The 15,916-nt window shown below is 49.4% G+C and overlaps 1 protein-coding gene across 12 annotated transcripts in view; it reads right to left on the bottom strand.

The window, feature by feature from the left end:
- AGAP1 (ArfGAP with GTPase domain, ankyrin repeat and PH domain 1) overlaps positions 1–15,916 on the bottom strand; it is a 307,984-nt gene that overhangs the window by 240,322 nt on the left and 51,746 nt on the right. For 3 of the 12 annotated variants that reach the window (XM_064433489.1, XM_064433495.1, XM_064433490.1), the window contains exon 1: positions 3,131–4,569. The exons of 5 other annotated variants lie outside the window; for them this stretch is intronic. In XM_064433489.1, coding sequence (XP_064289559.1) covers positions 3,131–4,130 — 1,000 coding nt within the window. In that variant the 5' untranslated portion in view covers positions 4,131–4,569. Of the gene's footprint in view, positions 1–3,130; positions 4,576–15,916 lie in introns of those variants that run through there. 4 more of the 12 variants (XM_064433492.1, XM_064433494.1, XM_064433493.1 and 1 more) reach the window with 4 other exon arrangements.

Raw genomic sequence — 15,916 nt, 5'->3', positions numbered from 1 at the left:
CAAATCTGCTTAGTGTATCCTAAAGAGAGGTTATTCAAACAAACTTATCTCAAAATAAAAGCAACAAGTGAGAACCACTGAAAAAGGAACTATTTTAACACCACCCCCCACACCCTCAGCCTCAGAGCCATCCTCCTCCTCCTCTTCCTCCAGAGCAGCAAGGGTTCCTCTCACCAGGAAAGAATAATGAAAACTTCAAGGAGAAAAAAGTTTAGATGAGGAATGACATTCCCCTTTTTCTAAATGGTTTAAGGCAAAAAAAATAACTCCTCTGGCTTGAAGTTTATGGAAGTTTCTCTTTCTGCCTTTGGGGATAGTGGTCATGCATATAGAAAACCTTTCTTCCTTCAAATAAATGGATCCCCTGCTTCCCCTTGCAGGAAGAGTTTTGGGAATTATTACTTGCATAGGATTTGAGGCCAACAATATCAGAGCAAATGGGGTTTGCAGGTAGAAAAGGAAAAGTTGATGCTCAAGGGTCTTTGGTGACAGCATGAATAACTACTGAGAGACTACAGACTGATCCCAGCCAAAAATCAACCTTCACAGACTCCATAGCCTAAATCAGACTCAGTAACATCAAAAACATGTAGATTTAAAAATTCTTGACTCTTCTGCTTAAAAACTTATCCAAAACTATGTTGTACCTGACTGTGGTATTTCTTTTCAGGAAATACCATCCAAGCAGATATTGCAGCACCCAGGTGAATATTTCAAGCTAAAAATGCCAACAAGCTGCATTTTTTTGAACTTCTACTTTCTCTTAAAAACCCTGGGTGGGCTTTTTGTTGCAAGTAAAAAACCAAATAACTCATGCATAGCACCAAACACAGAGAATACCAAGGCCATAAGGGAAACAAGTGTAGAATGATAAAATCCCAGCCTGGTTTGGGTTGGGAGGGACCTTAAATCCCATCTCATCCCACCCTTCCACTGTCCCAGGCAGCTCCAAGCCCCATCCAACCTGGCCTGGGACACTTCCAAAGGGCAGCCACATCTGCTCTGGGCACCCTGTGCCAGGGCCTCCCCACTCTCACAGCCAAGAATTTCTTCAAGTTTCTGGGAATAAAACCCACACTGAAATTAAGGTTCCACCTGGGTGTCTGCAGTTACTCCAGAATCTGTGCACAGGACTGTCAGGAGCACACCAACTCCACAGCAACTAAAAGAAGCAAAAAAACAAGTTCTGGCCAAACAGCAGCTTGTTCCAACCTTAAAATATTAAAATGTATTTGGCATGCTAATTAGTAATAACTAATTAAATATAGTTCTTAACTTATAGTAGGAGAAATTAAAGACAAATTAGTTCAGGTTCAGCTTGCTAACGGTCACCAATGAGCAGCAGCTGGAGGTGTGCACAAAAGCTGCAATTTCATGGAAAAAGGGAAGGAAACAGAGCACACCAGGCCTGCTAACCCATGACACAAGGCTGCCACACTGCTGCCTGCTGCAGCCACACCGCTGGGACACATTCAGTGCAGAACAAACCTCAAGGCTTCACTGCAGCAGACAGATTTGGTAGTGGCACGCACAGGAGGAGCCTCTCTGGAACATCTCAGAGCTGTGTACCCAGAGTTATTGATTAACTGAGGTCTCCTCCCAGGCGGGGAGGACTGTGCTCCCAGGACATGAGGAGAGCAGGAGCTGGAGTGTGCTGGCACAGGACAGGCACAGACAGCCCAATGAAGTAATTTGCTCTTGTGGTTACCTTGAACTTTAACCAAGGTCAGACCACAATTTCCGTCAAGATTATCCTAAGCCCACATGAATGCCTCTACACCAATAAAACCTTACGGTCCTCAGTTACTAAGTCTAAATATTTGGCTCTGCTCCTTGTGCCTCAAACTCTGGGCACGCTCCACTCGCAGCAGGAGCTCTGGATATGGAAGGGGCTGGCAGCTGGTTATTGCTTTCCCCAATAAACCACCTGGGCCCAGCTCCACACCATCCTCTGCTGTACCTGGGCCTCTATGAAAGCTTAATCTAATTTAGAATTGTATTTTCAGAAAAGCAGCAACTCAGAGATCATTTGCCACCTGATAAGCACTTGGTGCTCAAAGGCGACTGTAATTGCTGGTTAAATGTTTCATCACAGATACTTATTAAAGATCTGAAAGCACAGCTGGAAGAAAGCACTGTCTCACACCGAAGCTCCACAACCAGCATTTCTGGTTTGACACGTCCCAGCCAGCGATACCGGGATGCTTGCAGATCCTCACAGAAAGCAGCTCGTCAGCTCTTCCCTGCCGTCCCACAGCGAGGTACCTCCATCCCACAGCAAGGTTCTTAGTCAAGTTTTTCTTGTATCTGAGGGACTCACAAACCCCCAGAATTCCCTATCTGATTTCCACCTAGACTAGAAACGCTCTTACCAATTTGTACACAGCCATATAAAATTACTCAAATAATATAATAATTCAAAGAGTGCGGCTTCTGAGTCTGTAGTGTGATTTTCAAAAATACCTAACTCATTTCAAGCTTTTATTACAATGAACGTTTAGGATTTATGAGACATTTGCACCAGTATTCACTCACTTCTCCAGCAGTGCCCATTTCTAACCAACATAACCCATCCTTCAGGTTACAGAAGTCTCTCCAAAAGGAGAAAGTCCCAGTGCTGTGCAGCACTGGGCCACCCAGTGACCTATATACAGCAGCACTCCAGACCAGCTTCTATTGCATAATTAAACAAGCGACATTTGCCTCACTCATCTGTCCCAGAATGCACGGCCAATCACTCCAGAGAGGGATTTTGGGTTCAGGAGGACACACAGCCTGACCTGCACTCTGCAGAGCTGCACTACCATGTACTTCAAACCACGCTGTATCCATAGAATTAGGAACGGTTTGGACTGGAAGGGGCCTTAAACATCATCTCCTTCCTAGACATGCCATGGGCAGGAACAACTTCCACTACCCTACGTTGCTCCAAGCTCCATCCAACCTGGCTTTGGACACTTGCAGGGATCCAGGAGCAGCCAGAGCTGCTCTGGGCAACCTGTGCCAGGCCTGCCCACCCTGATGTACCCCAGTGCAGCATCTCCCTCTCCTCGCACTGAGAAGCCCCCTGACCCCACCATCCATCCCCAGCCCCGACGCCGAGCCACCCAGAGGAGACAAGGACGGGCACCTTTCTGGGGGGACCCGTTGATGCTCTCGGAGCTGGACTGCATGTCCACGGCGGCTCTCCTGAGGCTGCTAAAGTAAGCCCTGGACCTGGAGAAGCTGCTGCGGGGGGAGCGCCCGTGGGGGCTGCCAAAGAGGGCGGCGGGGCCGTCCCTGCGGGCGAAGATGCCGCTGAAGAAGCGCAGGAGCCGGTGCTCGGCGCCGGCGGCGGGGCCCTCCCGGCCCAGCCGCTCCGAGAGCCGCTGCAGGTCGCTGTTATCCAGGGTCCGGTTCTTGCTCTTGCTGCGCTCCCAGCGCTCCAGCCGCGACAGCGGCTCCGCCTGGCTCAGCACCTCGCCCACGTCCAGCGTGTTGCGCTTCTCGGGGGGCTCGGCGGGCAGCGCGGCGGGCGGCGAGGGCGGCGGCGGCCCGGGCAGGCAGCCGGAGCTGCTGTGCCGCCGCACCCGGCCCGGCTCCGCGCCGCCGCCGCTCCAGTGCCTGAAGCTGAAGCTGCGCCGCAGCAGCCCCGACTGCCGCCGCGGGCTGTGGCCCCGCTCCCCCGGGGCCGCCTCCCCGGCCTTGTCCCCCTCCTCGCCGGGCGGGGATGCGGCGGCAGCCGCGGCTTCTCCGGGCCCGGCGCTGCCCCGCGGCGCCCCGGGCAGGGGCGGCCCCGCTCTCCGGGGCACCTTGAGGCGGCCCAGCTCCAGCTGCCCCGTGCTCAGCGTCCGGAAGGTGCGGAAGCCGCAGGGGCTGGGGACCCTGTCCCGCTCCTCGCCTTCCTCCTCGCCCTCCTCCTCCTCCAGCAGCAGCAGCCCGGCCCTGGTGAGGCTGGAGGAGCCCGGCGGGCGGCTCCGCCCGCGCCGGGGCAGCTCGGGGCCGGCGCGGCCGCTCTCCGGCCCCAGCAGCTCCTTCTTCACCATGGTCACGGAGATGCGGTACACCGTCTTCCTCTGCGGGGTGCCCCGCTGCATCCTCTCGGGCGAGGAGGCGGCGGCCGGCGGCTCGCTGCTGTCCAGGAGGTACATGATGGCTCTGCCCTTCAGGCAGCGGCGGGCATCGGCGCCCAGATGGACCGACGGATGAATGGATGGATGGATGGATGAATGGAGAGACGCGGGCGGCTGGAAACGCAGAGCCACAATCCACTGCAACACGGTTTTTAAAAAATAATGAAATAAATAAATAGTAATTAAAAAATAAAAAACGCTCCGGTGTCACACCCCGCTCTGCGGCGGGGTCAGGCTGGGCTCCGGCTGCGCTCCCCGCCGGCGGCCGGCGTCCATGGCAGCGGCACCCGGCGAGGCGGCGAGGGACGGCTCACATCCACGCACGCATCCTCGTCCTCCCGGAGCGCGGCTCCGCTCCTCACGGCACGCGAGCCGCGGCAGCCGCTTCCCGCCTCATTGTTCCCCGCGCGGCCGCGGGCCCGGCCGGCTCTGCCCTGCCCTCTCCGCCCGCTAAGCGCGACCAGCCCCCGCGCTGGGCCGGGCGGGCGCGGGAAGGCAGCGCGGCAGCGGAGCCGGCGGTGCCGGAGCCCCGCGCACGCCCCGGGGCGGGCAGAGCGGCGGAGCGGCGGGGCCCGGCCGCGCCAGCGGCGGCAAACAAGCGCCGGAGTGGAGTCCCGCCCGCCCGGGAGCGGCAGCAGAGAGCGCCAGGATTCCCTCGGCCCGCTCCTCCCGGGATACGCGCCACGCCTCCCGGCCGGCAGCGCGGAATTGTCCTCGGCAGGTCGGGCAGCCCAGGCAGGGTCACCTGGAACACGCTTGTGCTCTCACAGGAACGCATCCAGGTGAGGCTGGAACGGCTCCAGAGAGGGAGACTGCCCGGCCCCCCCGAGCAGCCTGTCCCCATCCTCAACGTGCTCTTTCTCGTGTTGATGTGAAACTTCTCGTGGTTTGTGGTCATTGCTCCTCATCCTGGCGCTGGACACCACTGAAAAGTCTGCCATCACCTGCCTTTTGGGATATGTGTTAATGGGATCCAGGATTTACCCACAAAAGGGCAAGGTGTGTGATGCTCACCAGCTTGGACCCGGTGAGCTCAGATCTTAGTCCATTCTGCATCCAAGGCAACACTTCCTCCTCAAAACCAGTCAAAACTACCCAGAACCTATTTATTTTTTTAATCTGTGACCCTCCTTAATAAATGTTCGTTCACCCAACACTCTGCACAATTACCAAGCCCCATTACTGGATTGGCTAGTCATGCAAAAGCCCTTCCCAAGGAGCGGTGTCATCAGAACCTGGCTCTGGCACACAGCTGGAGGGTGTGGCACACTCAGCCCCTTTCACACCCAGCTTGCCAGGGCTTTTGCAGGGATGCTGAGCTAATTAACAACCAGTAAATGCCCGCTCTTAGTCATTCACAAACCAGGATGGCAGAAAAAATAATAAAAGAAGTTAAGCAACATTAGGAATAAAGTTTCTATGTTCCATACCTAACATGCCATAAAAAGCACCTGCAGCTGCCTTGCACCTCCCTCCCACATCTACAACCAAAACATCCTTCACCAATGCCAGAGAGGGTCAAAAGCAATAAAAAAGCAGGTGTAAAAAGGAAGGAAAGCACTGCCACTCCCACCACGAAGCCCCAAGAGCCACAGCTACAGGTATTTTAAACTTTCCAGGGACGGGGGCTCCACCACTGCCCTGGGCAGCTGTGCCAGGGTCTGAGCTCCCTTCCCGTGAGGAACAGCTCCAGACTGGAGACACAGCTGGGCAGGGCACAGCCCCAGCAGCAGCTCCAGGGGAGGCTGGACTCTGACACCAGGAGTGAGGGATGCTCTGGGTCCCAGCCTCTGCACACATCCATTTATCAGGGACACTGCGATCCCACAGCACACACCGCTGCTCTGCTAACACAGAGAATTCCTGATGTGGCTCATTTCTCAGATATCAGTGTTGTCTTTAACACTGACTATTTAACACTGACTATTTAACACCGATTATTCCTCTTAGCTCTATTCACCATGGAACAGACCTGTGTATCTTCAGCAGGTAAGGATTCAAGACCAGGGGCTGGGAGCAACCTGCTCTAGTGGAAGGTGTCCCTTCCCATGGTGGAGAGTTGGAACAAGATGATATTTGATGTCTCTGAGATCCTGAGAGGTCTCCCTTGGCCAGCCTGAAAACAAATTTCCAGTTCCTTCTAGATGTTGTTCGCTGCCATAGAATGACAGCACATTTCTCCATTTCTCTGACACCCAAAATGCCATTTCCAATGGAAAAAAAAAAAAAAAAAAAAAAAAAAAAAAAAAAAAAAAAAAAAAACCACGAAGGGAAGAGACGGGGGAAGGAAAGACCTGCTACAAAATATGAGCCTAAGAGTGAAAAATAGTTTATGTTTTTCCCAAGATCCAAATGTGCAAATCCAGAGGTGGAGGGCTCATCCCGCCTCCTGATCCAGGCCGCGCTTTCCAGCGCGCCGCGCAGCCTCCCCACCCGGAGCGGGATCAACCATTTTTCATCCTCCCGGGATGACAGACCCCTCCAGAGGAACCACTTTCAGGCGCAGACAAATAGCCGGCACATTCCTCCAGCCCCGTCCGGAGCATCCCACAGCCCCTGCTCCCCGCATCCCGCCCCGCTCGCACCGGGCCGGGAATCCATCAATCCATCACCGCTCGGGATGCCGCAGCAGCAATTCCTACGGGCAGTAAGCGCTCCTCGAAGGTTGCTCTGCTGCTACTCATCACAACTTACCACCCTGCAACTTCCTGTAAATAGGGACGAGGTGTTTTGCAGCCGCCGGTGCCGCTGGTGCACAGCCCAGCATCACCTGGCGGTGCTGCCGTGCCCCTTCACCCCGGCCAGAGAACTACAGAAATCTGCTCTGACTGCTCACAGCGGGTTATCCCAGAGCAGGGAGCTAACCCACGGCTCGAGGGACGTGATGCGGAATATCCCGGGCGACCTGGGGGATGCTGCAGGGCGGCAGCGCTCCCGCCCAGCCCGGCCCGCAATCAGCACGGATCCGCTCCCAGAACGGGAGAAGTCCCTGAGGCCCGGGACAGGAGCAGCCGGGAGGCACGGCAGCCAAGGCAAACAAGGCTTTTGGCTGGCAGCCCGCGCCGTGTGTCCTGAAGGGCCCTCGGCAGCGGCTCCCGCTCACCTTCCCTTGCGGGGGCCGCACAAACAGCGGGCTCTGCACGGGGGCTGCACCCTGCCTTCCTCCCACTGCATCCCTGCACTGCACACTGCTCCGTCACCTTTCAATCACGGAACACCCCCAGAGGACTCTGCTCCACCAAGTCCTGCTGTCCCCTCCAGGGCGGTCACACTGCGGAGTGGAGCCATGAAAACTCTCCATCCCACGCAGCCAGGAAAAGCCACTTCCCACCTAGGATAAGCTCTCTACCAGAATTTAGAGTTTCACACCTCTCAGCAATGAGAATTTATTTTAAATCGGTGAAACGCGGGTGTCTCAAACCCGTCCTCAGAAAGCTGGTGTGATCAGAATGAGCCCTCTGAGCACTCCATCCATCCACTGATGCCCAGTGATGCTCTGGAGCTGAGTTTCACATCCCCAGCACACAGCACGCACTGCCTGCTCTCCATCAACAACTGCAGAGATGACCCTGCTGGCAGGAGGAGCATTCCTGCTCTCCAACAGCTGCACAGCAAGGTCACAGTGAGCAGCAAGCACTACTGCTACCGACTCTATAAACCCAACACTTCTCATGTCCCTCCCCAAGTGGTGCAAAATAGGCGCTGCGTTTTCTCTTTTCCCATAAACTCTTTGCAAAAATAATTATAATCATAATTCTTTGATTCCTGGTTCTTAATTCCTTAAAGGTGTTTCACATTCTGCCAGCAGAGCTAACACAATCTGCTAATTTACAAATGTAAAAGCCCAGACACGGAGAAAGAACACTTGGACTTGCTGATCTCAAAGGTCTTTTCCAACCTGAACAATCCTGGGATTCTATTAAATGCTTCATATACACCAGCAGCATCTCAGAATTAACATTTCCATGCTGAGACAGACCGGGCAGGTTTGTCAAAACCTTTCAGGGACACAGCTCGTGTGATGCTGCTTGTTTATATGGCCATGTTTTGGATTTTATTGGACACTTCACTGCGTTCATTGTCTTTACCTTTTTTTGTAAGAAAAGCAGCCCTAAATGTTACCATTTTTGCAGACTGCAGGTTAAACTCCAGACACACACTACCACTCCAAGCAGTGATTCCTCTGACAAACTGATTGTGGAAGGCAAAATTAGGTCACCTGAGCAATTCTTGGGAGCAATTCGGACACGATTCCATGCCTGCTTCCCGGAGAGGGGCTCCAGCCGCCGTTTGTCACACGGATCAGTGCTCAACCAGCAAACAGGAGAAGGCATCTGGACCAGAGCAGCACAGTGCTGCAGGGGAGCAGCAGCACGGAGCCCAGGCTCAGGGGCTTTGCATTAAGGCACTGATCTGTGCTCTCCTGTCACTCTGCACTTGTCCATTAAACAGGCCCGAGTTCACTGCAGGCAATTCCCCACTCACGTGGAGAACAGAGACATCTCACAACAAAGCAGGGAACGGGGGCTACCAGCACGAGGGCAGCATTTGGCACCAATAATGATCTTACTGCCAGCACAAGGAAAGCCCATTCCTGTCCTAAAAACACTGGAAAGGGAATAAAGGCCGTGGGATGCACAGTAAAAACGCAACTCAATCGTTTGTCTCACCAGGAGGGAGGTAAAATGCTTGGCATTGCTTCTGCAGGAAGACCAGGGATACTCTACCACATGGGATAATAAAAGTCACAATAATTTTCATTTTCATGTCTCAGCGTGGATGATGGTACTTCCTTTCACATCAATTATGCCTCTTATGTACTTCATAGTCTAAAAGGCTCTTGCTTCATAAGACTACATTATTTTATAAATAGAATAATGAAATACCTTTGACTCATATTCATTCATTAAAGATGAGAGTAGAGATCACTCATCTTTATGTGAAATGGAAAGAAATGAAGTTAAATCAGTTATGATTCTTTTTAAAGCATAGCATATGCTAGCATTATTGTTTTTTTAAAATTATCTTCAAGCAAATTCTGAATTCCATAAAATTTCTGGTGTCCAGGCATAGTAGGTTTAATCCCTGCAATTTACTTAAAAGAGCAGAATAAAGCCTCTTCTTTAAAGGGAAAGAGCACAAAACCTCTTGAATTCTTCTGCATGAGTGAGATCATCCTTTTGATTTCTGCCCCCAAGCTGATGGAGCTGTTAAAATTAATATATTGTGCCCATCCATCAGCTTAAAAACAAAACAACACACCTGACTGCAGCTGGATTTTCACTGAATAAATCAGGTTAGTCCTCACTTATCTTCCCACTGAACAAAAAGGCATCCAGAGAATTAAGTGCGAGATTCATTTTCCCATTTTAAGTAAAGGTTTTTCCAACACATCATCTGACAGAGTTGTATCCTTCTGTTGTATTTAATTGAAGCAGCAGAACAGGCAAAACAAAACAAGAAAAATTAAAGAGATCATAGAAACTACATATTAATACTTTAAGCTAAGACACCAAAGCTTGTTGTCCTGAGAGCTACACTGTTGAATTATAGACACAAAACTCGATTTGTACTTCTATAAACTCAGTTTATCATTCTGCCATTCCCCCAAGGCCTTGGGGATGCAGCAGCCAATGCTAAAGCCATTCCTACAGATGATCCCAAGACTCTGCTTCCACTTCAATCCCAGCTGCCAACACAGATCTGCTCACATGCTGCATTTATTCACAGGGGTAACCACAGAAGGGTGAAATCTCTGACTTCATTTGCTTCTGAGCAGGCTGGCAGTGCCAGCCAGAGCCCTGCTTGCTGCTCCTTTCTTCTCCTGAGCCAGCCAGACAGATGGACAGCAGCATCCTGTCACCTGCCTGCCCTCTCAGCTGCAGGCAGGCAGAGATCCCAGGAACAACCTGTAAGAAAACTCATCTTCCTGCACCCCCAGCGTTCCCTGAGGGGGCTGCTAACACTCCCAGTTTGTGCATGCCAGTGCTTTGGAATCTCTTTTTAAATACAGCTATTTATTAACAGATAATGCATTAACATAAAGCCATGTTTGTCTCCCAAAAAGCAGTGCAAATTTCAAGAAATCCTCACCTCATCTTGGATATTATGTCATTTTTTTTAGAAGCTAAGTGCTTTTTAACTCAGGCTATCATGCATTTCCTTTAATCCCCTCTCTGGCACAGTACAATATTCTGACAGGCAGCATCAGCTGTAACTCAGGACTGCACCTTTTGCTTATTACTTGTGGTGTTCCAGCACCTCACAAGCAGGAAGATTTCCAGATGCCTGCCAGCATTCACAGTGTTCCTCATTTTCAGGCAGGTTGTTTTTCACCTCCCATCACCTAGACACTCAAACTGCACTGCAGCGAGGCAGAGAGAACTGAAGAAAGCACTTTTGGCTAAACTTTCAGCTCCCAGCTATTGGAAGCAGGTGAATTTGTCATTAGCAAGGATCTAGGTAAGCACTCGGGCACAGGATGACCTGCACAAAGCCTGGGCAGGCTCCATGAAGACAGAGGCTTGTGTGTTTGTGGAAAAGGATTATTCCAAAAGGCTTGGATCCATCAGTAAGATGTAAGAAAGTAAGAAAGAGGGGGGATGTGCCATGAGACCTGCCTTTCCTGCCACAGCCGTCTATTCACTGAGCAGTGCCACTCTTCTGGGAGCCTGGTTAAACTGCTGCCACTACCCAGCATTTCTCTGCAAAGCCAAGGGTCACAACAGGGATCACAGATTGACTCTGGATTTTTTAAACTGTAGGCAAGAAAAAGAAGCAAGGAGCAGGAATGGGATGGGGAGGGTAGTGTAGGCTCATCTACAAGCAGATGGCAGAAGGACTCTCAGCTATGATGTTCCATTCTGGACACAGACATTCCACAGGCTCAAAAAACTGGACCTACCTCAGGGAACAGAGGCTTGGGGTGCAGTCACAACTTCACACTCCCTTTACAACCTCAGAAATGGACTGTGGCTTTCCCCACAGGCTTCAGAGAGACCTTGGGGCACATGAAGGGAGCTACAACAGGGCTGCAGAGCAATTTCACAAGGGTCTGCAGGGGACAGGGCTAGGGGGGAATGGCTTTAAACAAATGGACAGCAGGGTTAGGTGGGATATTGAGAAGGAATTCCTCCCTGTGAGGGTGGGCAGGCCCTGGCACAGGGTGCCCAGAGATGCTGTGGCTGCTCCTGGATCCCTGGCAAGTGTCCCAGGCCAGGTTGGACACTGGGGCTTGGAGCAGCCTGGGACAGTGGGAGGTGTCCTGAGGTGGTCCCTTCCAACCCAAACCTCTCTGTGGCTCTACACCACCCCTCCTCTGTCTCTGCAGCTGCACACACCACCTCTGGAGGGTATTTTGTGGGTGCACACCAAGGTCAGGCTTTGTTGGGGTTACACAACCGTGAGGACAGAGCAGATGGAGCTGCTGCCAGCTCTGACCCTCCAGGTGCTGCGCTCAGGGAAGCCACCCCAGTGTTATGCAAGCCTTGCATTGAAAGTCTGCTCGGTGCCTTTCTGCGCTGAGCAAACCATGACGTCTGTGAAAGCTTTCAACAATCACACAAACTCCTTAAAAAGCTTCTCCCTTTATAAGCAAAGTACAGCAGCAAAGAAAATGTGATGTCAAATCAGCTTGAGTGGCTGTGCTTTCAAGCCTGCCTCGAGCTAAGAAGCCAAAAAGCTTCTAAAAAACACAAAGAGAGTGGGACTGGGTAAGGCAAACTTTTCTGCAAACCATGCACTGACCCAAGGGGCACTGCAGGACACAGACAGGCTGGCAAAGTGAACCATGCAAAGCAGCAAACCCAAACAGGTTCAACTCCTGCACAGTTTGCTCGAGTCTGTCCCAGCCCAGCAGCCACACCTGCACACCCCCTTGGGAATGGGAACACCAATGTGCAAGGGGAAGAGGAGGGAAGGCTCCATTTAGAGCAGAAATTACCCTGAAGGAACCCCCCAGTGAAGGGCTGTAGGTGTTGGGATGTACAAGCAAACTCACGAGGTGAAACAAAAGAGCAGAGCCAGGGAAGCTGAAGGGGCTGGGCTGTTTCCCTCCAGCTTTTCAGGAATGCTGAACAGTGGCAGGAGGCAGAGATCCAAAGCACCACTTTGGATCAGCTGGGAAATGCTATTGAACACCAGCACTGCAGTGCTCTCAACAGATTTACAATTGTAAAATCAGAGTGATTTGGGTTGGGAGGGACCTCAAAGCTCATCCCATCCCATCCCTGCCATTCCAGGGACACCTCCCACTGTCCCAGGCTGCTCCAAGCCCTGTCCAGCCTGGCCTGGGACACTTCCAGGGATCCAGGGGCAGCCACAGCATCTCTGGGCACCCTGTGCCAGGGCCTTCCCACCCTGCCAGGGAAGAATTCCTTCTGTATGCCAAATTTCTATATCACAGAATCACAGAATTTCTAGGTTGGAAGAGACCTTTAAGATCATCGAGTCCAACCCATGTTCTAACACCTCAACTATGTCATGGCACCAAGTGCCACATCCAGTCTTTTTTTAAACACATCCAGGGATGGTGACTCCACCACCTCCCTGGGCAGATGATTCCAGTATTCGACCACTAAATGTTCAGTCTAATATGTTCAGTCTAATCAATAGACAAAGACACCACCTGAATAAAAGATTAAAATCTGAAGAACAGTATTTTCCATCGAGGAAAGACATTTCTTAGCAGTAACCTTTAACACATGAATTTGTCTCAATGCACTGCAAGAGCACACAAATTCTCCCTCCACCATCTCACACCCCCCTCTGTACATCCTACTCCTGTTCAGCAGCATTTCAATGGACAATCTGCCTGTTATCTGCAGACCCACCATTAGTTCTAATGCAGAAAACTCATCCTTTAGCACTTCAGAAGATCTGCCTGAAACAGAAGCACTCATTAAGGCAGAGACCAGCAGGAAACACAGCTCTATATGAATTTTGATTAGACTGGCTCTGAAAGGAGAAGCTAATTCCTGAAGCCAGCCCTTTCACCATGCACAGGCCTATGAAATGTGCCATTTCCTCCTGGTCCTCCACTTCTGCTCCTGCCCTCCCCCCTGTTATTCCAATGGTTTCCATGCCATTTCATTACCAGGATAAAAAAAATTAACATAATTTTCTAACATGCCAAAAAAAAAAAAGGTGGGGGGGGTGGGGAGGGGGCTGGAAAATTCACTTCCTTGCTTTTGCTGTTTTAGCTCCAAAGCTAAGCAAGGCCAGCTGCTCAGGAAATACCATTGGAATGAACACATTATTGAACATGGAAGAATCAATCGAGATTGCTGTCAAAAATTTCACATGCTGCAAGCAGGCCAGCAATCAAAGGGCTCTTACGAAATACTCCTCAGCTATGTTGAACAACTTCATCTTTCAAAACTCAGGCACATGATCAAAATTACTTAAAAAAAAAAAAGAAAAAAATAAAAAAATATAAATCCCAGAAAAAAATAACTGAATTAGAGGAATTTCACCAGGAAACCAGGAGCTATTTTTTTGTTATTAACACCTGACATAACATGACTGTTCTCTAGGTATTGCTTTTATTCCAGATCAAATGAAGAGGGGGGGAAAAAGAAGTTGTAGCTCAAGATTACTTCTTTCCAAACAGCAAAGCCCACTCATTTTGTGACTGATTTCATCCTGGATTCTTTTCACTGACACGTTTGCTGACAACACACAAAGAACAGTGACTCTTTTAAAGGGCAACCTCGGCCCATTTTGCTGTAAATATTTGAACCCCACAGAGGTTTCTCTCCATCAGCTGACAGTGATGAACAAATTGGCCATGCCAGAGTTGCTCAGGGCTCTCCTACAGCCACACTGAGGAAATGTCAGGGCTTGGAGCAACCTGGGATAGTGGAAGGTGTCCCTGCCCATGGCAGGGGGTGGAACTGGGTGAGCTTTAAAGTCCCATCCAACTCAAACCATTCTGGGATTTTTATACCACATTTCCCATGTCCTGATGCAACAGATTGGTTTGTTTATGGGGATTTTTTCCTGCATTTCCATAATGCTGTGCCACTCTGAAGTAAATATCTCAAGCAAGTCTGCTCTTCCTTGCATCAACAGATGGAATGGAGCTGCCTGTTCAGCTCCTTTTCCAAGCAAAGCATTTGGATTCTTCCTCATTTTCCTTAAAGAACCTTTTGGTGGCCTTCATCATCTGACAGTTCAGCTCTTGCAGCACACAGGAGGACACTGTGAGCTGAGGCTGTCCTCGCAAATTCTATATTCCTCTATCACTAAGCTGAAATAACTTATTTTACCGTGTTTTTCTTTTTTTTTTCCCTTAACTCTGCTGACCATAATGCATTATCATCTCATGGAATTTAGCTCTGGGATATTCCATTTGACAGTATCTGAAGTTCTTAGTTTCTTTAATATCTGCTGTCATGTGCCTTTAGTTACAGAAATGTTCCCCAAAAAGGGTCCACTTTATTCAAAAACTCTGTACCTCCACAGGAAATAGAAAACGAAAAATCATGAAAAATGAACAACCAACCCTCAGGGTGCAGTGTCTATAAAACAGAAAAACACCCTCAAGCACCTCCTCTTTTCCCTCCTCACCCCAACATCCACAAGATACAAAGAAGATACAACCTTCATAATTCTGTGACTCCACCATTAGCAAAAAAAAAAAACATATTAATAACCACTATTTTCCATTTCTGGCACCTCAAAACACTGCCCCAAATGTGTATTTGAAGCCTGGCTCAAATAAATTGTTGCACGAGGATGATGCTCTGCATCTTTCTGCTTATACCCCAGACAGGGGGGTTGAGTAAATTTCTTATAAAAGCAAATAATTACAGAAAACTTAAGCCCCCTGCTGCTCCTAATTTGACCTGTTCTTTCAGCTCCAAGCCACAGCAATTGCTAATGGCCTGGGTTACTTAGCAGAAATTAAGTTTTGTCTTAGAATCTCTTGAATTAATGACCTCGGAGTGGAATAAGCTTTGTGAACAAGAGTCCTGAGGATCCTGGCAAACACAAGAAAATAAAGAGAACACAGGTTTTGAAGCTGAAGACTAAAAGGCTGCTTTAAAATTAAGATTATTTATAATCTTAATATGAGAGCTAAGCAGGTACTGTATTTGCCATCCTGAGTAGAGAGAATGCACTATGTCAAAAATTCATTCAAAAATTCAAGTCTTGTCCACCTTGAAGAACAATGAATGTCTTTATTTTCTCTTCCTTTCTTATCAGGAATGGATTTTCAAGTATGCTCCTTCAACTTTTATTATGGCTTTTATGTCCAAATCAAATAGTTTGCTCTTGGCACATGTGAAACTAAATACTGACAGTTATTGACTGTAAAAGGAAATTCTTAATTGGATGAATTACACCCTCTTGATTCTAACAACAATTCTGTAGAAACGTTAAATCACACACAATTGCTTGCACTATGATTCCCATTTTTTTATTATACTCAAGTATTTAAAAGCTCAAGTTCCCAGAATTATACCTTACTGCATTGAAAGAAATACATTAATTGAGTAAATTCATATGAAGATTTCTTTTATTCATATGAAGATTTAGGTACTTTTAAGGTGTTTGGTACTTCAATTAACTTGCAACGTTATGAATTGTACAATCAGAACTCTCTTGAATAATGTTTAATTAGGACCCAAATGTCACAACAAAGGTTATCAGAGGTGTATTTAAAAGCATGTTTTACCTGGGAAAAGCTCATCTTGATTCAAACTGTGAAGTGATTTGAAATTCAGTGAACTGGGGGAATTATTATTGAAGTAGAAGGCACAGATCTTCTGAAGAAATACTGAATCCCAGAACACAGAGCT

This window comes from Passer domesticus, chromosome 10 (assembly GCF_036417665.1).
Source record: "Passer domesticus isolate bPasDom1 chromosome 10, bPasDom1.hap1, whole genome shotgun sequence".
Classification (NCBI taxonomy): domain Eukaryota; kingdom Metazoa; phylum Chordata; class Aves; order Passeriformes; family Passeridae; genus Passer; species Passer domesticus.
This window is presented reverse-complemented; position numbering and strand designations above follow the sequence as displayed.